At 39.5% G+C, this 17450-nt stretch overlaps 1 protein-coding gene across 1 annotated transcript; it reads left to right on the plus strand.

The window, feature by feature from the left end:
* The first annotated feature begins 4497 nt into the window (after window positions 1-4497).
* On the plus strand, window positions 4498-16786 carry EPHX4 (epoxide hydrolase 4). The gene is made up of 7 exons (XM_053470254.1): window positions 4498-4756; window positions 8613-8698; window positions 11187-11344; window positions 12069-12197; window positions 14008-14111; window positions 15053-15201; window positions 15983-16786. The coding sequence occupies exons 1-7, from the start codon at window positions 4547-4549 to the stop codon at window positions 16215-16217; spliced, it is 1071 nt and encodes a 356-aa protein (XP_053326229.1). The 5' UTR covers window positions 4498-4546; the 3' UTR covers window positions 16218-16786.
* The last annotated feature ends 664 nt before the right edge of the window (window positions 16787-17450 follow it).

A 17450-nucleotide genomic window follows, 5' to 3' on the forward strand; every position in this document is an offset into this window, starting at 1 on the left:
TATAAAGCAGCGTTTTTTAACATTACCACCAGAATACTTCTCTGAATGAACTTTGAGACAAATATACATGTCTGAATGATCTTTGTATTGTGTTTCAAATACATAAGCACTTAAAAATGGTAAATATAATTTCTACTGTGACTCGGTGTTGTCATTTTATTTATATAGAACTAAAAATGTATGTCGCTGTATATGGTGTATGGCCGTGCCACATGGCAAAACCAAAACATATCCTCCTTGTCTCAATAAGTAAAGAACACCGGTGTGTGTTATACAGAGTAAGAGGTGTCTCCACTAGATTAACGGAGATGGGTTATTTAAATTATTATGTATGCAAATTCAACGTAATGTGCAGGTTTTTTTTTTTATTTAATTTTTTTTACATTGACTTTCTATTCTAATTTGTTGAATTCTGCCCAAGTGCACCTATTTTCCTAAAGAAATGCAATTAAAATATATATATTTTTTGTTAACTTGTATTCTCGTACAGCATTCTGATTAATAAAAGCTGTAACACCATCATCCTTTAGCATGTGTCTCCGGTACCTAATCCATAAAGTGCAAACAACGCAGGCATACCCTCATACGGATGGATTCATAGGGGATATATCTTCTGTCCTTCCCCAAGTCTAATATCCATGTCTACGGCATTCAGTTTGAAAATAATCAAGTTGAATTTAGGATACTAAAATAGCTTTATCCAAAGTTTTCAGTTCATTCAACTAATGGCCTCTCTTAGTTAAACTAAACCGGTGTTTTTTCTATACCTAGTTAAGACGTTTGGCTCGGTAAAGAGAATTTTCATGCCTGTAAAGCCAAAGCTGAGGCTCACAGGGAATCGGCGAGTGTACGGTCAGTGTCTGATTTAATACACATCTGAGGTGAGGAAGAAAACTCCAAATATACGCTAACGCATTTGTTGCATTATAGCAGGAAGCGCCTTGGGCTTAAACAGAATTGTATGATTTCCCCCCAAAAAACACCTACCTGCATAGAGTTCTTAGAAACTGAGTTTTATGATTCTGGGCCAGTCTATATAAGGTTACAGGGGTAACTTGATGGCACTCAACACACCAAAATGGAACACTAACTTGTGTAGTCTTGAATAGCATTTGAAATGTTGAGATTTTCATTAAAAAGTACTAAACCGTCTCATTAGTGTGTGTTTTATTCACAAGAAAGTTTTTTTGTTTTTTAGTTCTGGGTTGGCTCATTTCCACCTAAAGGAGTCAAAATGGAGCTATTTTTCCAAAGCAAATGGATAAAAAAAAAACTGGATTAAAATGGCTTCCATTATGACCTGTTGGGAGTCTACTTGAAGTTCTCTTAAAAAAAAAAAAAAAAAAAAAAAAAAAAAAAAGATTGTAACAATGAAGCCTTTATAGACATTATATAACCACCCGCACACAGGTTCCAGAGTGTAGAATACCATATTTGCTCGATTATAAGACAAGGTTTTTTCCAGAGCAAATGCTCTGAAAAATACCCCTAGTCTTATAATCGGGGTCGTCTTATAATCAGACCTCAACTAGGTCTGACTATGAGACTGAGATCCAGATCCCCCGCAGCGATGCAGGGAACCTGGATCCGCCTGTATCCCCCCCCCGCACTTACCGGTACTTCTGAGTCCCCGGTGCGTAGTCCGGGCAGGGTGTAGAGTTCCCCGTGATCTCTGACAGCCGGGGATGGTCTGCGCGATGGACGCAGACAACCCTCGCTGCTAACCGCACCTCCTCCCGGCTGCAGCGGAAGTTGTCCACACGAATAGCGTAGAGCTCTACACGCTGCCCGGACTACACACCGGGGACTCAAAGCTCCGGTACGTTTGGAGGAGGGAGGGGGAGGGAGTGTTAAATGGGGGGCATAAGGCATTTCTGGAGGCAGAGTGCTCTGTGAAATGCCTTTTAACCCCCTTAATGCCACTCTGCCTCCAGAAATGCCTTTTAACCCTCTATACGCCACTCTGCCTCCTGAAATGCCTTATACCTCCCTATATGCCACTCTGCCCCAGAATATCATGGGGCACAGTGGCATATAGGGGGTATAAGGCATTTCTGGGGCAGAGTGGCAAGCCAGGGGGCAGATGTGCATAACGGGGGGGGGGCAAGTTGAAAAAAGAGAGGAAATAAAAACAAAATATTTTTCTCAATCATAGCTTTTATTAAAAAAAATAGTTGACATGTTTTACCAGTAAATGTTAATTCATGTAAACTTTTTTTCCTATAGGGTTGTCTTATACTCAGGCTTTTTCTTTTTTTCATAAATTAATATTCAGATTTTGGGGGGTCGTCTTATAATCGAGCAAATACGGTAACATTTGGGTGCATCTTAAAACCAAAACCCATGTATACCAAGGATTTTTGCAGAGATTCTGGAGATTTTATTTACTTTTAGTGGTATGAAACAAACTCTGTGTTTCTGCTCCTCTTGGGCTTTTATCAAGAGACATACATAGTATGCACATATGTAAGCCTTTCAAGGCATTACTATAATACGATATAACTGCGGTTACCCACATTTGGTCTACTTTTTAAACCTATGAATGATATGTTGTGTTACTTTCAGAGGAAGACTTTACAGGAGTAAGCAGTAGTATTTGTCTTCAACCTTATACCTACATCCAATATTACCAGCTGTAATAAATGTATCATGTTTACTTAGCCTTTCATGTTACACTGTCCAGAGTATTAATGAAATATTTTATGATAAATTATCTACAGAGGTGTGAATGCTGCATAAGGTTTTTTTTATATATATATTTATTGCTTACTCATAAGATGAATTGTTCTGTGTAACTTGTGCACGGTGGCTGAACACCATTAAAAAGCCCAAAGATGAATGGTCCTGCAACCGGGGCTGTAGAGGAACAGAGTGTTTTGTTGTTAATTCAATCAGTAGAACGTGGGAAAAACATTCTATATGTTGCATTAACCTTGGGTCAACATAACCTGGGTTGCATAAGTAATACAATGTTTCCAATAGGTTGATAAATGTGATCTGGGTTCTCCGCTCCTTATCTGGTTACACATCAGATCTGGTACTGCATCTTAGAACCATGGCTGTTGTTTCTCTGCGGTTTATTTTCTCTCTCGCTCGTTCTCTCTCACGGGTTAATATTGAGACAGTCTACTATTCCTATTTAAAGTCATTAGTACTGAGGTCTCTGGCCTGTCAATAGTTTAGCATATTGTTTTTTTTATTTTATTGTGCAACTTAATTAATGGTACCGTTTTACCATTTTGTCGTTTTCCAACCTTTCGCTGCAGATTAAAACCGTTCTTTACCAAGTATCTCCAAAATATTTACACAGATTGACAAACAGAAATCTTAAATTCTATATACACTGAAACACTAAAAAGGAATGCACGCTTTACATGGGAAGTCCAATGCACCGTACTGCGCTGCCAATGAAGAATGTAAGTACTTTGATATGTGCTCTTTACCTCTAAGAAACAAACAAGGCTTACTAGAAGAGTAATGCTGCAGCCAAAGGCTTCTTCGGCAGTTGGGGCCAGTTGGAGTTGCTGGAAAGAACAATACTCCCTACGCATGTGTGCCATGGTCTTACTAAACCCCTGGAACTATCACACACGCCAGCACATTCAGCCAAAAGAGCTATGAGAGCAAATGCATGGAGGGGTTCTGATGACTTCTGCTAAACATCTCCCTGCATGTGAAAATTACATTGCCTTAGACTTAGAGAGAAGCTGCAGCTCCTCTCAGCGGCATGTTTTAGTGATTCTTGCCACTGACTGGTTGCTGAAGCGGCCAATCAGCGGCAGCAGTGTGTTCCCATTGAAATCAATGGGAACACTTCAGGTGTATGCAGAGGGCGGGTCTCCCCCATACTCCTGCACGGAAGATAGTTGGGGGCAGACAAAGGAATAAATGCTTATGGGAAGATTGTACATAATCCCCCGTGTATTTGCCGTAGGGAACACAGGTACATTTTGGCAGCTGGAGCGCCCGTGTTTCGTGGGTTTGGAAACATGATGCGCACGTATGTGTTCGTTTATTTGGGCATTCCATGTAAAGGTGTTATTTATTTATGTGCCCCAAGATTCCAACATGTGACGCTCATGCTGGGGGAGCTTCGTGTGGTTTCCTTGGAACTATCAGGGGAGATCAGTCTGAATTCCCTGTTGGGGGGGGGCGATTACCCCCCCTGGGCTACTCTGATATAAAACATTTCCGTACCCGCAAACCGACACACAGGCCTACTTGCTGAGCTTTCCATGAATTTCCTTTCTGTAAATGATGCGCTCCGCTGCCTCTTTATTCCCGGGCCGCACGGTGGACGGATGGCAGGAACTGCAGCCAGACCGTAGCAACTCGTCCGCCTGCCACAAGTGCGTCAATTTCAAGTGTCCCCCGTCTCCTTTAAGAGGCAGCGGCATTGCCCCCTCTCACAGACAGAGCGCTCTAGTCACTCCCCCCTCTCCCCATCCCCTCCTCCCGCCTTTCTTCCCCTTGTTTCCATGACTTCCCCCGCACAGCTCTCCTTGCCACTTGAGGGTGTCCTCTCCTGCAGGTTCCCGGGCACAGCATGCTCGCCCTGCCGGGCTGTGTGCGCGCTGCCGCCTTCTGGGCTCTGGTCTACTCATACTGCGTGCTCTGCGCCTGCACTGCGCTCGTCAAACTTTTCTGCAGCATCCTCACCGGGCCGAGGAGGACCTTCCACCGGGTGCCCAGGGACGTCACCCCCAGCTGCCTCAACGACCCTTTCCTGGGCACCCACTGCTATGTGCGGCTCAAGGTAAATGCAGTTAGAAAGGGTTAACCATGCAGCTTTGCATCCCCTTGCTAAGAAGTGCTGTGACCCCCTTTATTGCACTTGCTGGGGTATCTTAGAGTGCCTCACCAGCTGTGATATATATATATATATATGTATAGCTTTTTATATATGTCTCTGTTCTAGCATTACTAAAAGGCATTGTCACTCGTGAGGGTGTGGGGTGTTGAGTGCACACTCACATGGAGCACTCACTCACTACTGTAAATCAGTATGGTATTGTCTGTATGTTGGAGATGCTGATGTATACATGATGCGTCTCTTACTCTCTATTACTGCCAATACCCTCGTCAGACAATAGATTACATTGTATCCAATAACAATACATTAACTCTTTGCTGTCACAGGAACAGTGTTTTTAGAATGACATAAGAATTTTTTTTCTTACACAACTGATTAATATTCTATCACTGGATTCTTCGAAGTAAAGAAAACATATTAGAAGACTATATCGCAGCATCTTTGGCGTTTCACGCTGGGCCGATAGCAAACATCGCTTCCCACAATGTGATCGATAACTGAATAATTGTGCTGTGATTTCTCCCATTAATTTGGAATCTGCCTCGGTGATCGCAATCATTCATAATTTGTGTTCTTTATCAAAGGTACTGCAGGTACACAGCTCTCACTACCAATACGTACTACATAATAATGTAGAGACTACCCCTGGCGTCCTTAACCCTTGGGCTGCCGGAGGGGAGATTAACCATCAGTACTCATTCAAAAATGTTAATTTTTGAAAGCAAGGATTTTTATATAATAGAATCACCGCATGGTAGATTTCTCTGTTTAGTCATCTTTCTGGAGAGATATTGCATTTTGGATCAAAATAACTATTTTTTGTTTCTAGTGTTTGCAATAAGGAATAATATACACACATTATTATTATTATTATTATTATTATTCCTTTACTGTCTGCTGCAGCATTCTCTGCATGAGTGATATTTCTTATGCTGCGCTATCATTTACTTGGTGGCATTTTCTATCGCATTATTATCCCATTATTTTGTGCATCTGTGTCTCTGTCTTCACATGCATATTGTGTGTTTTTCCGTCCCCGAGCACGTAGCAGTTTTGCAGGTCACCTTCTTTCACTGTTCAATGCCACGTTCATGGAATAACAATTCCAGCAGTCAAGTTCACTGTAAACATGTGCAATATGGGTTTTCAGTGAGGCAATTACTGTACCGTAGCAGTAATTATCTGTCCATTTGGCATCACAAGTGGATGCTGGTGCTGATGAAAGGATTTAACACTTGGCCAAATTATTAGAAGGCGTTATATTGTGTCTCTTAGGGATTCTCTTAGATTGCTCAAGGTTACGTGATTGCAGATGCCTATTTAACCTAAATCCCATAAAGTGCATTGTTTAAAAGATTCATGAATCTGCCGACTGTTGTAAACAGTTCTGAGTCTAGAGCCAATACAGCTAAAATAGGTGGCGTGTAAAAGCACAGCTGGCATACAGATCTGGCCGAAGGATAAAAGAATAAATTGGGCAGTAGACCAAATTATTGGAAGTCCTGCCGTGGCACCTTTTTTTTTGGTCTTCTAGGAATGGTCAGTGTTTGCGAATATAATCTTTGCTATAATAAATATTTATTTTCCAACTCAAAGATGCAATGAAACTGGATACAAAATATTTACTGTTTAGCAGAGAAAAATAGAGAAATATGAAACAAAATACCAGGTTCTGGTGCAGTATATTGTTTTTAAATGCTTTCCGTACCCAGCTCTCAAAATAATAAAACCTTATTTATTTATCTCTGTTTTATTAAAATAAAGTAATGTGGAAAGCTGCAGGAGGCTACAAAATTTGGATTGCTTACACGTCTCTTCAAAGCATTGATCCGCCATACATCTAGTATACATCAAATGTGTCTTACATATATTCCTGGGGACATGAAGCGCATGGATGGCAACAAAAAAGGGAGACAAAATATTAGGCTTGTTCAAGGGGCAGTCCTATAATGGAATTCTTGGGAGGACGGGGTGCCCTCTCCGGCAGATGTCTGTGGTGGGGTGCTATACTTGGGGTCCATGCAGTGTAACTCATGGTGTAACGGATATAAAGATGTAAATAGGGCCGTTCTTTCAGGCGTATATCACATAACTACGATCTGTGTGTAAGAGATCTGGTCATTTGGAAATAAAAGATTACAACGCTACAGAATATGATGGAGCTATGTAAATATAGCAATATCTTCTAACAGTGGTTAAATTATAATTTCCTTAATGCTCACCTGTCCCCAATCTGATGAGCATCTTGGGAATTGTAGTTTGTGAACATTTGCAGAGTGAGTAAGAACCTTAGAGCTTTTGCTCCTCAACTCCCAGCATGCTTAGCCAGCAGTCAGTGGCTCTTTATTGACCAGGCTGGCTCAAGAGACCGCTTTCTTCTATTAACAGTCTAGTCACATAGTCCTCTCTTCCTCATGGATCCAACTTCAAAGAACAGCACTTCAGCCTTAAGGCTTTCACAGTTTCACACTCCTACAGAATCACAATTGGGATCTGACCTACATTTTTTTATGATAAAATGAATGAATTAATCTCTTTATCCATGCATAGCACCATCTTTAAGGTAAGAGCGCAGTGAATAAATCACATGTTTGGGTAGAATTGCTTAAAGCACAGTACTCTTATAAAATATCTAGTTAAAATATGTCAAATTACATACAAAGTAGGTTTTACATATTGTTAAATCAAAATAAAGGTTTTATAAAATAATCTTGGTTTCAGTGGGAGGGATACATTGGAGGTAAGTGGCATGGCAAATTTATACATCCAGTACAAAAGCGGGAAAAGGAGGTTTAGTGAGTGCATTAAGTAGGACCCAGGTAATTGGTACAGACAGGGCAAATACACATTGAGTGTATGTAGTAAAAATGAGCAGTGAATATAAAGTGACAGCTGCTTGGGAGAGTGTAAACTGACAGAGAAAATACCTGAAGTCAGTAAAATAGTGCCGAATCCAAAATAATGTAACACCAGACACGCTTTCATGTGATTAAAAGTGATTTTTTATTTTATGTGATGATATCAAAAGTGAGATGCCCACAGTCAAGAGCACAGAATAGCTGGACATGAAGTATGCAGACAATCGTTCCAGGAGAGCTTCCAATTAATACCAGTACAACAGTCAAGCAAGCGCCGTGAGCAGACCCTGCATCTGTGACACTATGGCTTTGTGCAAACAGAACCTTAAGCAGATAACAGCTGTGTGAACAGTAAAGAGACTTAGAAAAAACAACTCCTATCACAGGGAGCCATAGAATTTGCACTACCCAGTCAGTTATATTGAAGTGGATGTGGCACAAATCCTACATTTTATAGTTGTGTATACTAAATATATCTATGTAATTGAATCTACAATTTAAAAATCGTATATATGCATAGTGAGATGAAGCACTCTGGACCAAATGTTGAAAGTCAAGCCTCAATTTGAATTTTTATTTTTTTTATGGCCCAAAAGGATGATCTTGAGTATTTTTGGTAAAAAGGTAGGGATTTCAACCAGGATGAACTCAGCAGGAGATAATAAAATCAACCATAACAGCAAGATATATAATTGTATATCTTCATTGCCTAATGACACCATTTACCATATTTACAAAGAGCAATTCGGAGGTGCAAAATGTAATCATAGACAGTCACCATAGAAGCCAAGGTTATGTTTTTGCTGATGACCGAGGATTTTTAATTTTAAATTTGAAACTATAAAAACGCGGCAAGAAAATTTCTTAGCACACAATTTGCGTATATTTTACACATCTGTATATCTCCATCGTTGGTAACAGTGTTCCATCTCCATCTGCAGGACTCTGGACTACGATTCCATTATGTAGCTGCTGGAGAGAGAGGGAAACCTCTTATGCTTCTTCTTCATGGGTTTCCAGAATTCTGGTAAATGTATAATTTATTTTCATATTTATTAGAAAATATTACAGTATTGTTTTAGGGTAGCCCATGATTCCTTATATATATATATATATATATACACAATTTTGCGTAAAATTTTGCATACCCTGGCAGAAAATATGAAATACTGGCATTTATTTTGTTTAAGGCTAGTGATCATATGAAGCCATTTATTATCACATAGTTGTTTAGCCCCTTTTAAAAAATCATAATAACAGATATCACCCAAATGGCCCTGATCAAAAGTTAGCATACCCTTGAATGTTTGGCCTTGTTACAGACACACAAGGTGACACAGGCTAACATGACAATTAAAGGTAAATTCTTCACACCTGTGGCTTTTAAAATTGCAATTAGTGTCTGTGTATAAATAGTCAACACATTTGTTAGCTCCCATGTGGATGCACGGAGCAGGCTAGATACTGAGCCATGGGGAGCAGAAAAGAACTGTCAAAAGACTTGTGTAACAAGATAATGGAACTTTATAACAATGGAAAAGGATATAAAAAGATATCCAAAGCCTTGAAAATGCCAGTGGAAAATTGGGGATCTCTAGATACCAAGCCACGGTCAGGTAGAAAGTTTCAGCCACAACTGCCAGAAGAATTGTTCGGGATACAAAAAAAAAACCCACAGGTAACCTCAGGAGAAATACAGGCTGCTCTGGAAATACAGTGTGGTTGTTTCAAGGAGCACAATGCGACGATTCTTGAACAAAAATGAACTGCATGGTCGAGTTGCCAGAAAGAAGCCTTTACTGCGCCAATGCCTCAAAAGAACCCAGTTACAATACGCCCAACAACACCTTGACACACCTCACAGCTTCTGGCACACTGTAATTTGGAGTGATGAGACCACAGTAGAGCTTTATGGTCACAACCATAATTGTTAAGTTTGGAGAGGGGTCAACAAAGCCTATAGCGAAAAGAATACCATCCCCACTGTGAAGCATGGTGGTGGCTCACTGATGTTTTGATGTTGGTAATTTTTAAATAATTAAGGGTAAATGAGAAAGAAATGGAAACAATCATTGATTTGGTATGATAATCTGCATATTCTTATATTATTTATTCGGTGTCTTATTGTCCTTTAAATGGTGGGTTTGCAAAGAAACATCATGTGGCAGTTTGTATGTGGCGCTCCAGTCAAGTCTTTGAGGGCCACAATCAAGCTGGGAATTTTGTGTATCTTTGCCTGAAAGCTAGTACAGGTTGAGTATTCCTTATCTGATACAGAAGTATTTTGGATAAGGGTATATTAAGGTTTTCTAACCTGTGTCTGCTGCATTGTTCAGGCTTCTTCCCGCCGCCCCATAGAGCTTCCAGTCCGTTGTTCAGGCTTCCCCAGGGCACTTTCTCTCCCTTTTCTGGAAGTGCTCAGGGATTGCACGAAGAAGCTGAAAACGAGGTGGGAAAGAATCCACTGATTACAGGAGAGGCCAGAAACCTCTTCCCTGTCCTCATCAATTTTGAGTATCCCTTATCTTATCTTGGAAATATCCAAAACTGAGCCCTAGAGTTGTGCACCACTGATTTATACGGACTCATTTGTGATGTCCGTGGACAACCATATAGTATACATTGTGTCAATAGTAATTTTCTTCCTCCATATATGTAAGCAATTAAATTTATTAGTTTTGGATTGTACTGGACGACATGAAATCAATGAAGTATTGGATATAAATATAACTGAGCTTCTGACTTTATTATGTCGATAGTAAATCTGAAATCCCTTCAATGCTGGGTGATAGCTCACTGTATATCCAGCACAACCATTACCAAGAACCCAACCAAGAAGAATTCTTAAACCATGTTAAATAAATAAAAGTTTTACCTTTCGGAGAAGCTGTAGCTCTGTTCTCACACTACTGATTGACTAATTGTACTTGCCAGTTTTTGTAATCTAAGGTTTTTTAGTCTAAAGTCAGGTGCAGAATGGACTCTTGCATTTCTAATGCACTTTTTCATATTTACTACAAACTCATCTCTTGATACATGGGCCACATCACCCACATCACGGTCAATGGTGAATAAATCAAAAATCTCTCCCTTTTCTCCTAAAGGCCAGCAGTATCATTTGTAACGGGCAAATGTAGGCAGTATTTTCAGGTCCTGTACATCAGAAAACCTTTCAGCTCTGCATGTCCTTCTGCTTATATAAGAAAACTGCTGACACGTCAGTTTTCTTGGACTAGAAGGTTCTGAACAGTTTTTGTAAGGCTAGAAAGTATAAGTGCATGGCTTCAGAATTTCTTGAGATGAATGGTCCTGAAAGACCGGCACGTGCCCTGTTGCTCAAGCCGATTTTGCACTCTTCAGTGTGGACCCTAAGCAGATCTTGTGATTTATTCCGATGTGCTCTATGGTAGTGTGACCTGTGTAAATGACCACATTTTTTTTTTGTATGTTGCCACAGTATTCAGATATCAGAGGTGTATTTAGGTTTAACACCTCTCTGTGCTGTCTGATTCTAGGTACTCCTGGCGCTATCAGTTACGTGAATTTAAAAGGGACTATCGGGTGGTGGCTCTTGACTTAAGAGGATATGGGGAAACGGATGCACCTTCCTGTAAAGATAACTACAAAATAGACTACATCATTGTAGATGTAAAAGACATTATGGATTCTTTGGGTAAGCTCAAAAATTAAGTTGCACATTTTTTTATCTTTTGAACCATTTTGCAATTGTTTAAAATTGCATGACATGTCCTGCTGACCTATACACTCGTGGAAATGTGCTGAGTATTTTTGTGTTGTGAGACATGGATCAGATCATCTCAGAACATTTCCTGGACTAATTTTGCATAATGTGCACCAAAGCTCTTCACATTAATATTAAACAGTAGATGTAGTTGGCTATTTTTGGCATCGCAGTGCTTTAGCTTATAAATAGTAGGTATTTTATATTCTCCCATCAAGTTTTATGGCAGGTTTGTAACACAGCCTGCAGTATCATAAAACATTCTAACTGGCTATTTTCCAATATTAAACTCTGACACATTTTCCTTACTCCCTTTTCTTTGGGTGGTAGAACTGATCAGAGTAAACCACAAAAAATAATTAATAATAATAAGGAATTAGAGTTAGTTTATAGAGATTTCCATCATATCGCTAAAGTACTTTATTGTAAAGCTAGGTCCATGTACCCCTTGCATCTAAGCAGTCACTGCAGCCAGTGAGAAACACATTATCCCTCTGAAGCGCTGTCTTGGAATCAGTGAAAGCAAGAAAGTGAACTAGAAAGAGTATGATACACATTCCTTTTGTATCTTTAGACTATGTCTTCATCTGAAATTAACTAATGGTTGTATCTAGGACATCATTGACTTTTCTGTTCCCATTATCTGTCTGTATAGGCTACAACAAATGTGTGCTAATTGGCCATGATTGGGGTGGTATGATTGCTTGGTTGGTTGCCATATGCTACCCAGAGATGGTGACCAGGCTGATTATCCTGAGTTTCCCACATCCCACTGTGTTTACAGGTGAGTTGGAAACGTTCTGCATCATTAGCTAGTGGATCAGACTGCCTCATTCATGTCTTCAAATAAAACGCCAAATTGTAAGTCTTGTAACGGTAATGATTGGTAAACAAAGTCCTGGTGTCAGAATACCAGAACAGTTGCTAGTTTTGCTATATGAATAGCCATTATTATTATTATTATTATCATCTAAAATATATGTTAGTGATTTTAAAAGGTAAATATGGAAGTTGGGATTTTGACCTTCATCAACACAAGGATAGCATCATCTCAGTCCTCAAGCTGTAGACCTTCTGTTATGTACATCATTACTATTGAAAATTACACCCTACAAAGGAAGCTGCAGCCTTTTATATTTTTGCACCAACTCTCAAGGTTATATATATTCAGCTTTGAAGCTTCTGCTCTACAAAGTGATGGCAAAATTTATATTAATAACTATAGGATCGCCTTAATGTTGATGTATAATGGCAGGCTGGGACAAACACAGAATACATTTCCAGGCCATTGCCTGGCCCATGGTCTGAACAAAAACTACAGAACAATAACGTATAATTAGTGGGTAAAGGAGAAAATGTGTCAGTCTTCATAAAAGTTTAAAAGAAAAAACACCAATGCTCTTTTAACAGACTTGAAGGGTTAACACAACGGTATTTATTGTGTAATGTAGAGTGATTTAATATTGTGTGAATACGAGTGTTGAGACATGATGGCATCTTGTTGCTTACTATTCCCCCTGTTGATTGTCAGATTCTAATTAATATATTAATGTCTTCTTTAGTGCTCATCACTTGTAAGTAGCTGTATCTGTTAAATAAATGTATCACAGGCATGCCAATACTTTCTTCAAAAAACAATAATAAAACAATATTTCACCGTGTCTGTGGTTGAGGTCCCTTGGTGAACGTGTGGACCTCCAAGGTCCTTGGCTGCAAATTATTTATCTTAAGGTCATTTTTACAATAAAACAGACAGCCCTTCAATATTTCGCACAACGGGCCGCTATTGACTATTTTCCATTTTGCAAGCCTAGCAGATCCTCTGTGTGTTTGGTTGTAATGTGTGATGGCTGTGACTTCTTCTTGCTTTTGTTACGTGTTCTGGTCGCATTGACCTTACAGTAACCTGATGTTGGAAGGCATCTGCTTACTGTGTACCAGCTGTAATAAATATTGACTTTATTTCTAGAGGGAACGATCCAGGACTCCTGCGTTACTTTACTGAGTGACAGAATGGTTCAGAATGTGTAGGCTTAACATGCTCCTAGCCGCTATAACATTCATGTTAAACCTCTTAAGGGGGAGTGGAATCTACTAATTATTGTATATAGTATACTGTTATTCTGCGTTATTCTAGAAATATGAATTGTTTAATCCATGGTTAGTACATTTTCAGAAAGTACAATTAAAGCTCAGGTTTTGCAAAAATGTATAATTTTTTAAAAAAATGCATACATCATACACAAAATGATCTTATCTGAATGTTTTGCCAGATTTTTTACTACATTGCCCCATACTTTCTTGACATTATTGCAGGGAAAGTGATAATACCAATGAAGCGTGTTATGTTGTTTTCCATCTGAACAGATCCTTTCTAATGCAGTCACATTATTAATGACAAAGGAGTGAAAGGATATCACACATGGCAATGAATTGCGTTCTTAGATGTGCACGTCCCCTTTCAGTAAAATCTTTTTAAGAAACTGGCTAATTATTTTGTTTTTATCCAAACATTGTAATGCATCCTTTTTATATTGTCCCTCAACATTGATTTAAAAAAAAATTATAATAATTCATGGGCATTTTTGTTTCAGAATATATTCTACGGCACCCTTCACAATTGATTAAATCTGGTTACTACTTCTTTTTCCAAATGCCTTGGTTTCCTGAACTCATGTATTCTGTAAATGATTACAAGGTGAGCTGATCTAGAACACTGCATTACAAACATCATTGATCAGACTTATCACACAGTAACAGAGACTCAAATTCAATCTCTCCTCATATCCATATTACAGCTCACTTCAGTTATACATAATGTGTTTTGGACATTCCCCAGTCATTGTGACTGGCCTTCACATTGTTTTTATTGTTCTATAGTGAAAAGTGTGTTTTACGTGGGGAGAATAATGCATGTTTATGTTTTTTATTTAAGTGATTTAAACGGTGACTTTGACCTCTAAAAGAGAAACACATGGATTTTCTTTTTTTTCACAGCTTGGAGGGACACCTGGATTTTAAATGTATCCCTGTATATAATGTGCCGGTTAATTCAAATGTATTAAGTAGTAACCGTGTAAGATAGGAGAGTCTGAAAAAAGAATTATGTTGTACCTGACATAATTCAATGCAGTATCATTGGGGTTTGCGTGAAGTGCCAACTCAGTGAGTTTCCCCTGCAAGAGATGTTTGGTTTGCCCATTAGGCTTCAAATTAAATAGACGAGGGTTCTGGAGAATTGAATGATTGCATTAGGAATTCAGTAAGCAGGGCCGCCTCTGCTCCTTTTGTAGGAGACACTTAGGGTCAGTGCTTCATAATAGAAAGTGAACTTGGTAAGTTGAAACTCTCTTGCAGACTCTAATACAATGTCTCTCTTTAGTGCAAAGAACCTATTGACACAGTCTTCATGAGCCTTAAGACCCAAATCCATTAGGAATGCAAACTGTACTTAATGAAATTGCATTGGCTTTATACAGTATATTAGGCTGTTACTTCCATCCTTGCCTTGTCTCTTGATTAGACATGATTTATAGACACAATCCATCAAATTAAGTGTTTTTAAAACCAGCCCATGCACGAAGAAAAGAGGGGCAGTTTATCTGTGTTGCTGGTTAAAATTGTGATTTTCATCTGCAGGTCCTCGCAGACCTTTTTACTAGTAAATCTACTGGTATTGGAAAGCATGGCTGCCAATTGACAGAAGATGACATGGAAGCTTATCTCTATATTTTTTCCCAACCTGGAGCTCTGAGTGGCCCATTCAATCATTATCGGAACATTTTCGGGTGAGAAGCAAGTGTTAAATCACAAATCATCTTATATTAACTCCTACCAACCATGCAGTACTTCAATGGCTTGTAGTAAAAGTTGCAATTGTTCATAGATCTGCATTTAGAAAGCATTAGTGTAGGGGAGACATTATTAGCTGCTGTGGCATAGGGATACTACACACAGCCCTTTCAAGGAAAGGTTGGAAGAACTGCCTTAAGGGCCAGTCGTGGGATAGGTGAACGTTTGTTTCACAGAGCACTGGATTTCTGCTGAACAAGTGGTTGTTTCGTTTGGAAACTCTGCTTGTTCACCACTCAATGGCTGCCTACTGATTTCATTAATCAAGAACTGCCCGGCATCTACCTTCCAATTCTTTTTTTCCTGGATCAAGACCTGGTATGCTAGCCGCCTTGACATGCTAAGCTGCGGGATCATATGTAGATCACATTTAGAACATCACTGATCTGTAGCTGGTACCAGGAACAATATATTTTGTCATTTGGGGATATTGTTTGGCTATAATAGCCAAGCATCTTTGCTTCCATTGATGGAGCTCCTAACATCATAAACCAGAAACAAGACAATTTCGAAGCCTAATACAGCATGATTCCCTTTTCACACGTCAGCTTGATGGCAAACGCTAGGCAGCCTTATCATGTTTCAAGTTTAGAATACAAATCTTTTAGCTTATGGAAAGGGAAATTCTAAAAGTATATATTATATGAACGTAATAAAGCTATTGCTATAATGAGCGACACTTTTTTTTTATATTTTGTTGTTATTATTCAAATAAAGGTGCTTGCCTTTAAAAAGCCACCAGGTGACCATGCCAACCTTGCTGTTATGGGGAGAAGACGATGCTTTTGTAGAAGTTGACATGGCAGACCTCACAAGAGAATACGTGAAGAATTATTTCCAGCTGTCCATATTATCGGGAGCCAGCCACTGGCTCCAACAGGACCAGCCTGAGCTTGTCAATAACCTGATATGGACTTTTCTAAAAGAAGAAAGATTTTGCAAGAAAGACTGACTTCCTATGCTGTTATTTATCTCACCCTCATGTAAAGTAGGAACTGTTGGCCACAACATCTTATATCTGACGAAGGGGTTCTAAATAAATCAGCCGTATCTACACATGGGGCCATATATATAGCTTTTCTGTCTGAATATGGCCACGATACTGTGTTCAATACATGGCTGGTCCACCTTTGGCCCTCTGACTGTTCATGGAGTGTAAACATTGCAGCATTCCCACAGCTGAAGGTCCACAGGTTACCTAACCCTTGGAATTTAACATCACTGTGTAAACGGAACTGTGTCAGTTGTCAATACCAGTTATAAATTGTAATTTTATACTTTGCACATACACACCTGCCTTAACATTTCTGAGTTTACACTGTGCAACAAAAATCAGTCATTGGAATCTCTGATAACTTCCATTCTTTTTAATTGTTGTGTGGTGCCTTGTAAGCCTTTATAATATACGATACAGGGGTGCCATATGACAGCTGGTTATATGGATATATAATTTAATTGTTATTTTTTTACTACATTTTGTAACATTAATAAAAGGAATACATATTGTCACAACACAAAAAATCTTGTATATCTGAGTCTCTTTGTTGTGATGTCATTGAAAAAAATGTGCAGGTGCAGGTTGCTTGAGGCTTCGTTCTGAGTACCCGCTGCTGGAGGGCGAAACTAGGTGCCTTGGGTTGTCTTGGGGTCCCGCTACCAGTGGCCTGCCAGCCAGCGCAAGTTCTCCAAGAGACCTATACTTACCCGTCCTCGACGCTCTGTATGATCCCATAGGACGATCACTAGGGGCGTGGCTGGAGGCGTAGCTCTGATGGATGGCTGGAGGTGTGGCTGTTTCCTTGGAGGTGGGGTTTGGGCTGGCGCCATATTTAAAAATCTGGAAATGCTCTCTGCTGGCACCCTGTTGTAGTCCTTTACTGTGAGCCGCATTCAGTATTGCAGGATGTTCGTGTTTTTGACCCTTTGCTTGCCTGACTATCACTCCTCTGTTTCAAAATGGAGAACTTATATATATATATAAAAAAAAGCAGCCGCCCAGCACTCAAGCCAAGCAATGTGTTGTTCGTTCGGAGCAGGAGCAGGTACCTCTCTATCTCTCCTGTGCTCGGACACAGCAGCTGCCAGGGGTTAGGGGTGACCACATTTCCGAACTGCCATTTAGGGACATTTAATTTATTACTCGCACAAATGCATTGCCACAGATCGTGGTGCAACATGACTCCTA

This window comes from Spea bombifrons, chromosome 6, assembly GCF_027358695.1.
Source record: "Spea bombifrons isolate aSpeBom1 chromosome 6, aSpeBom1.2.pri, whole genome shotgun sequence".
Lineage (NCBI taxonomy): Eukaryota > Metazoa > Chordata > Amphibia > Anura > Pelobatidae > Spea > Spea bombifrons.

Excerpts from the sequence above, each read along its gene's own strand:
- EPHX4 (XM_053470254.1), top strand. The coding sequence starts at position 4,547 with ATGCTCGCCCTGCCGGGCTGTGTGCGCGCTGCCGCCTTCTGGGCTCTG. Across the intron at positions 12,198-14,007 it reads ACATCCCACTGTGTTTACAG|AATATATTCTACGGCACCCT; the intron begins GTGAGTTGGAAA and ends TTTTTGTTTCAG. Across the intron at positions 15,202-15,982 it reads CATTATCGGAACATTTTCGG|GTGCTTGCCTTTAAAAAGCC; the intron begins GTGAGAAGCAAG and ends ATTCAAATAAAG.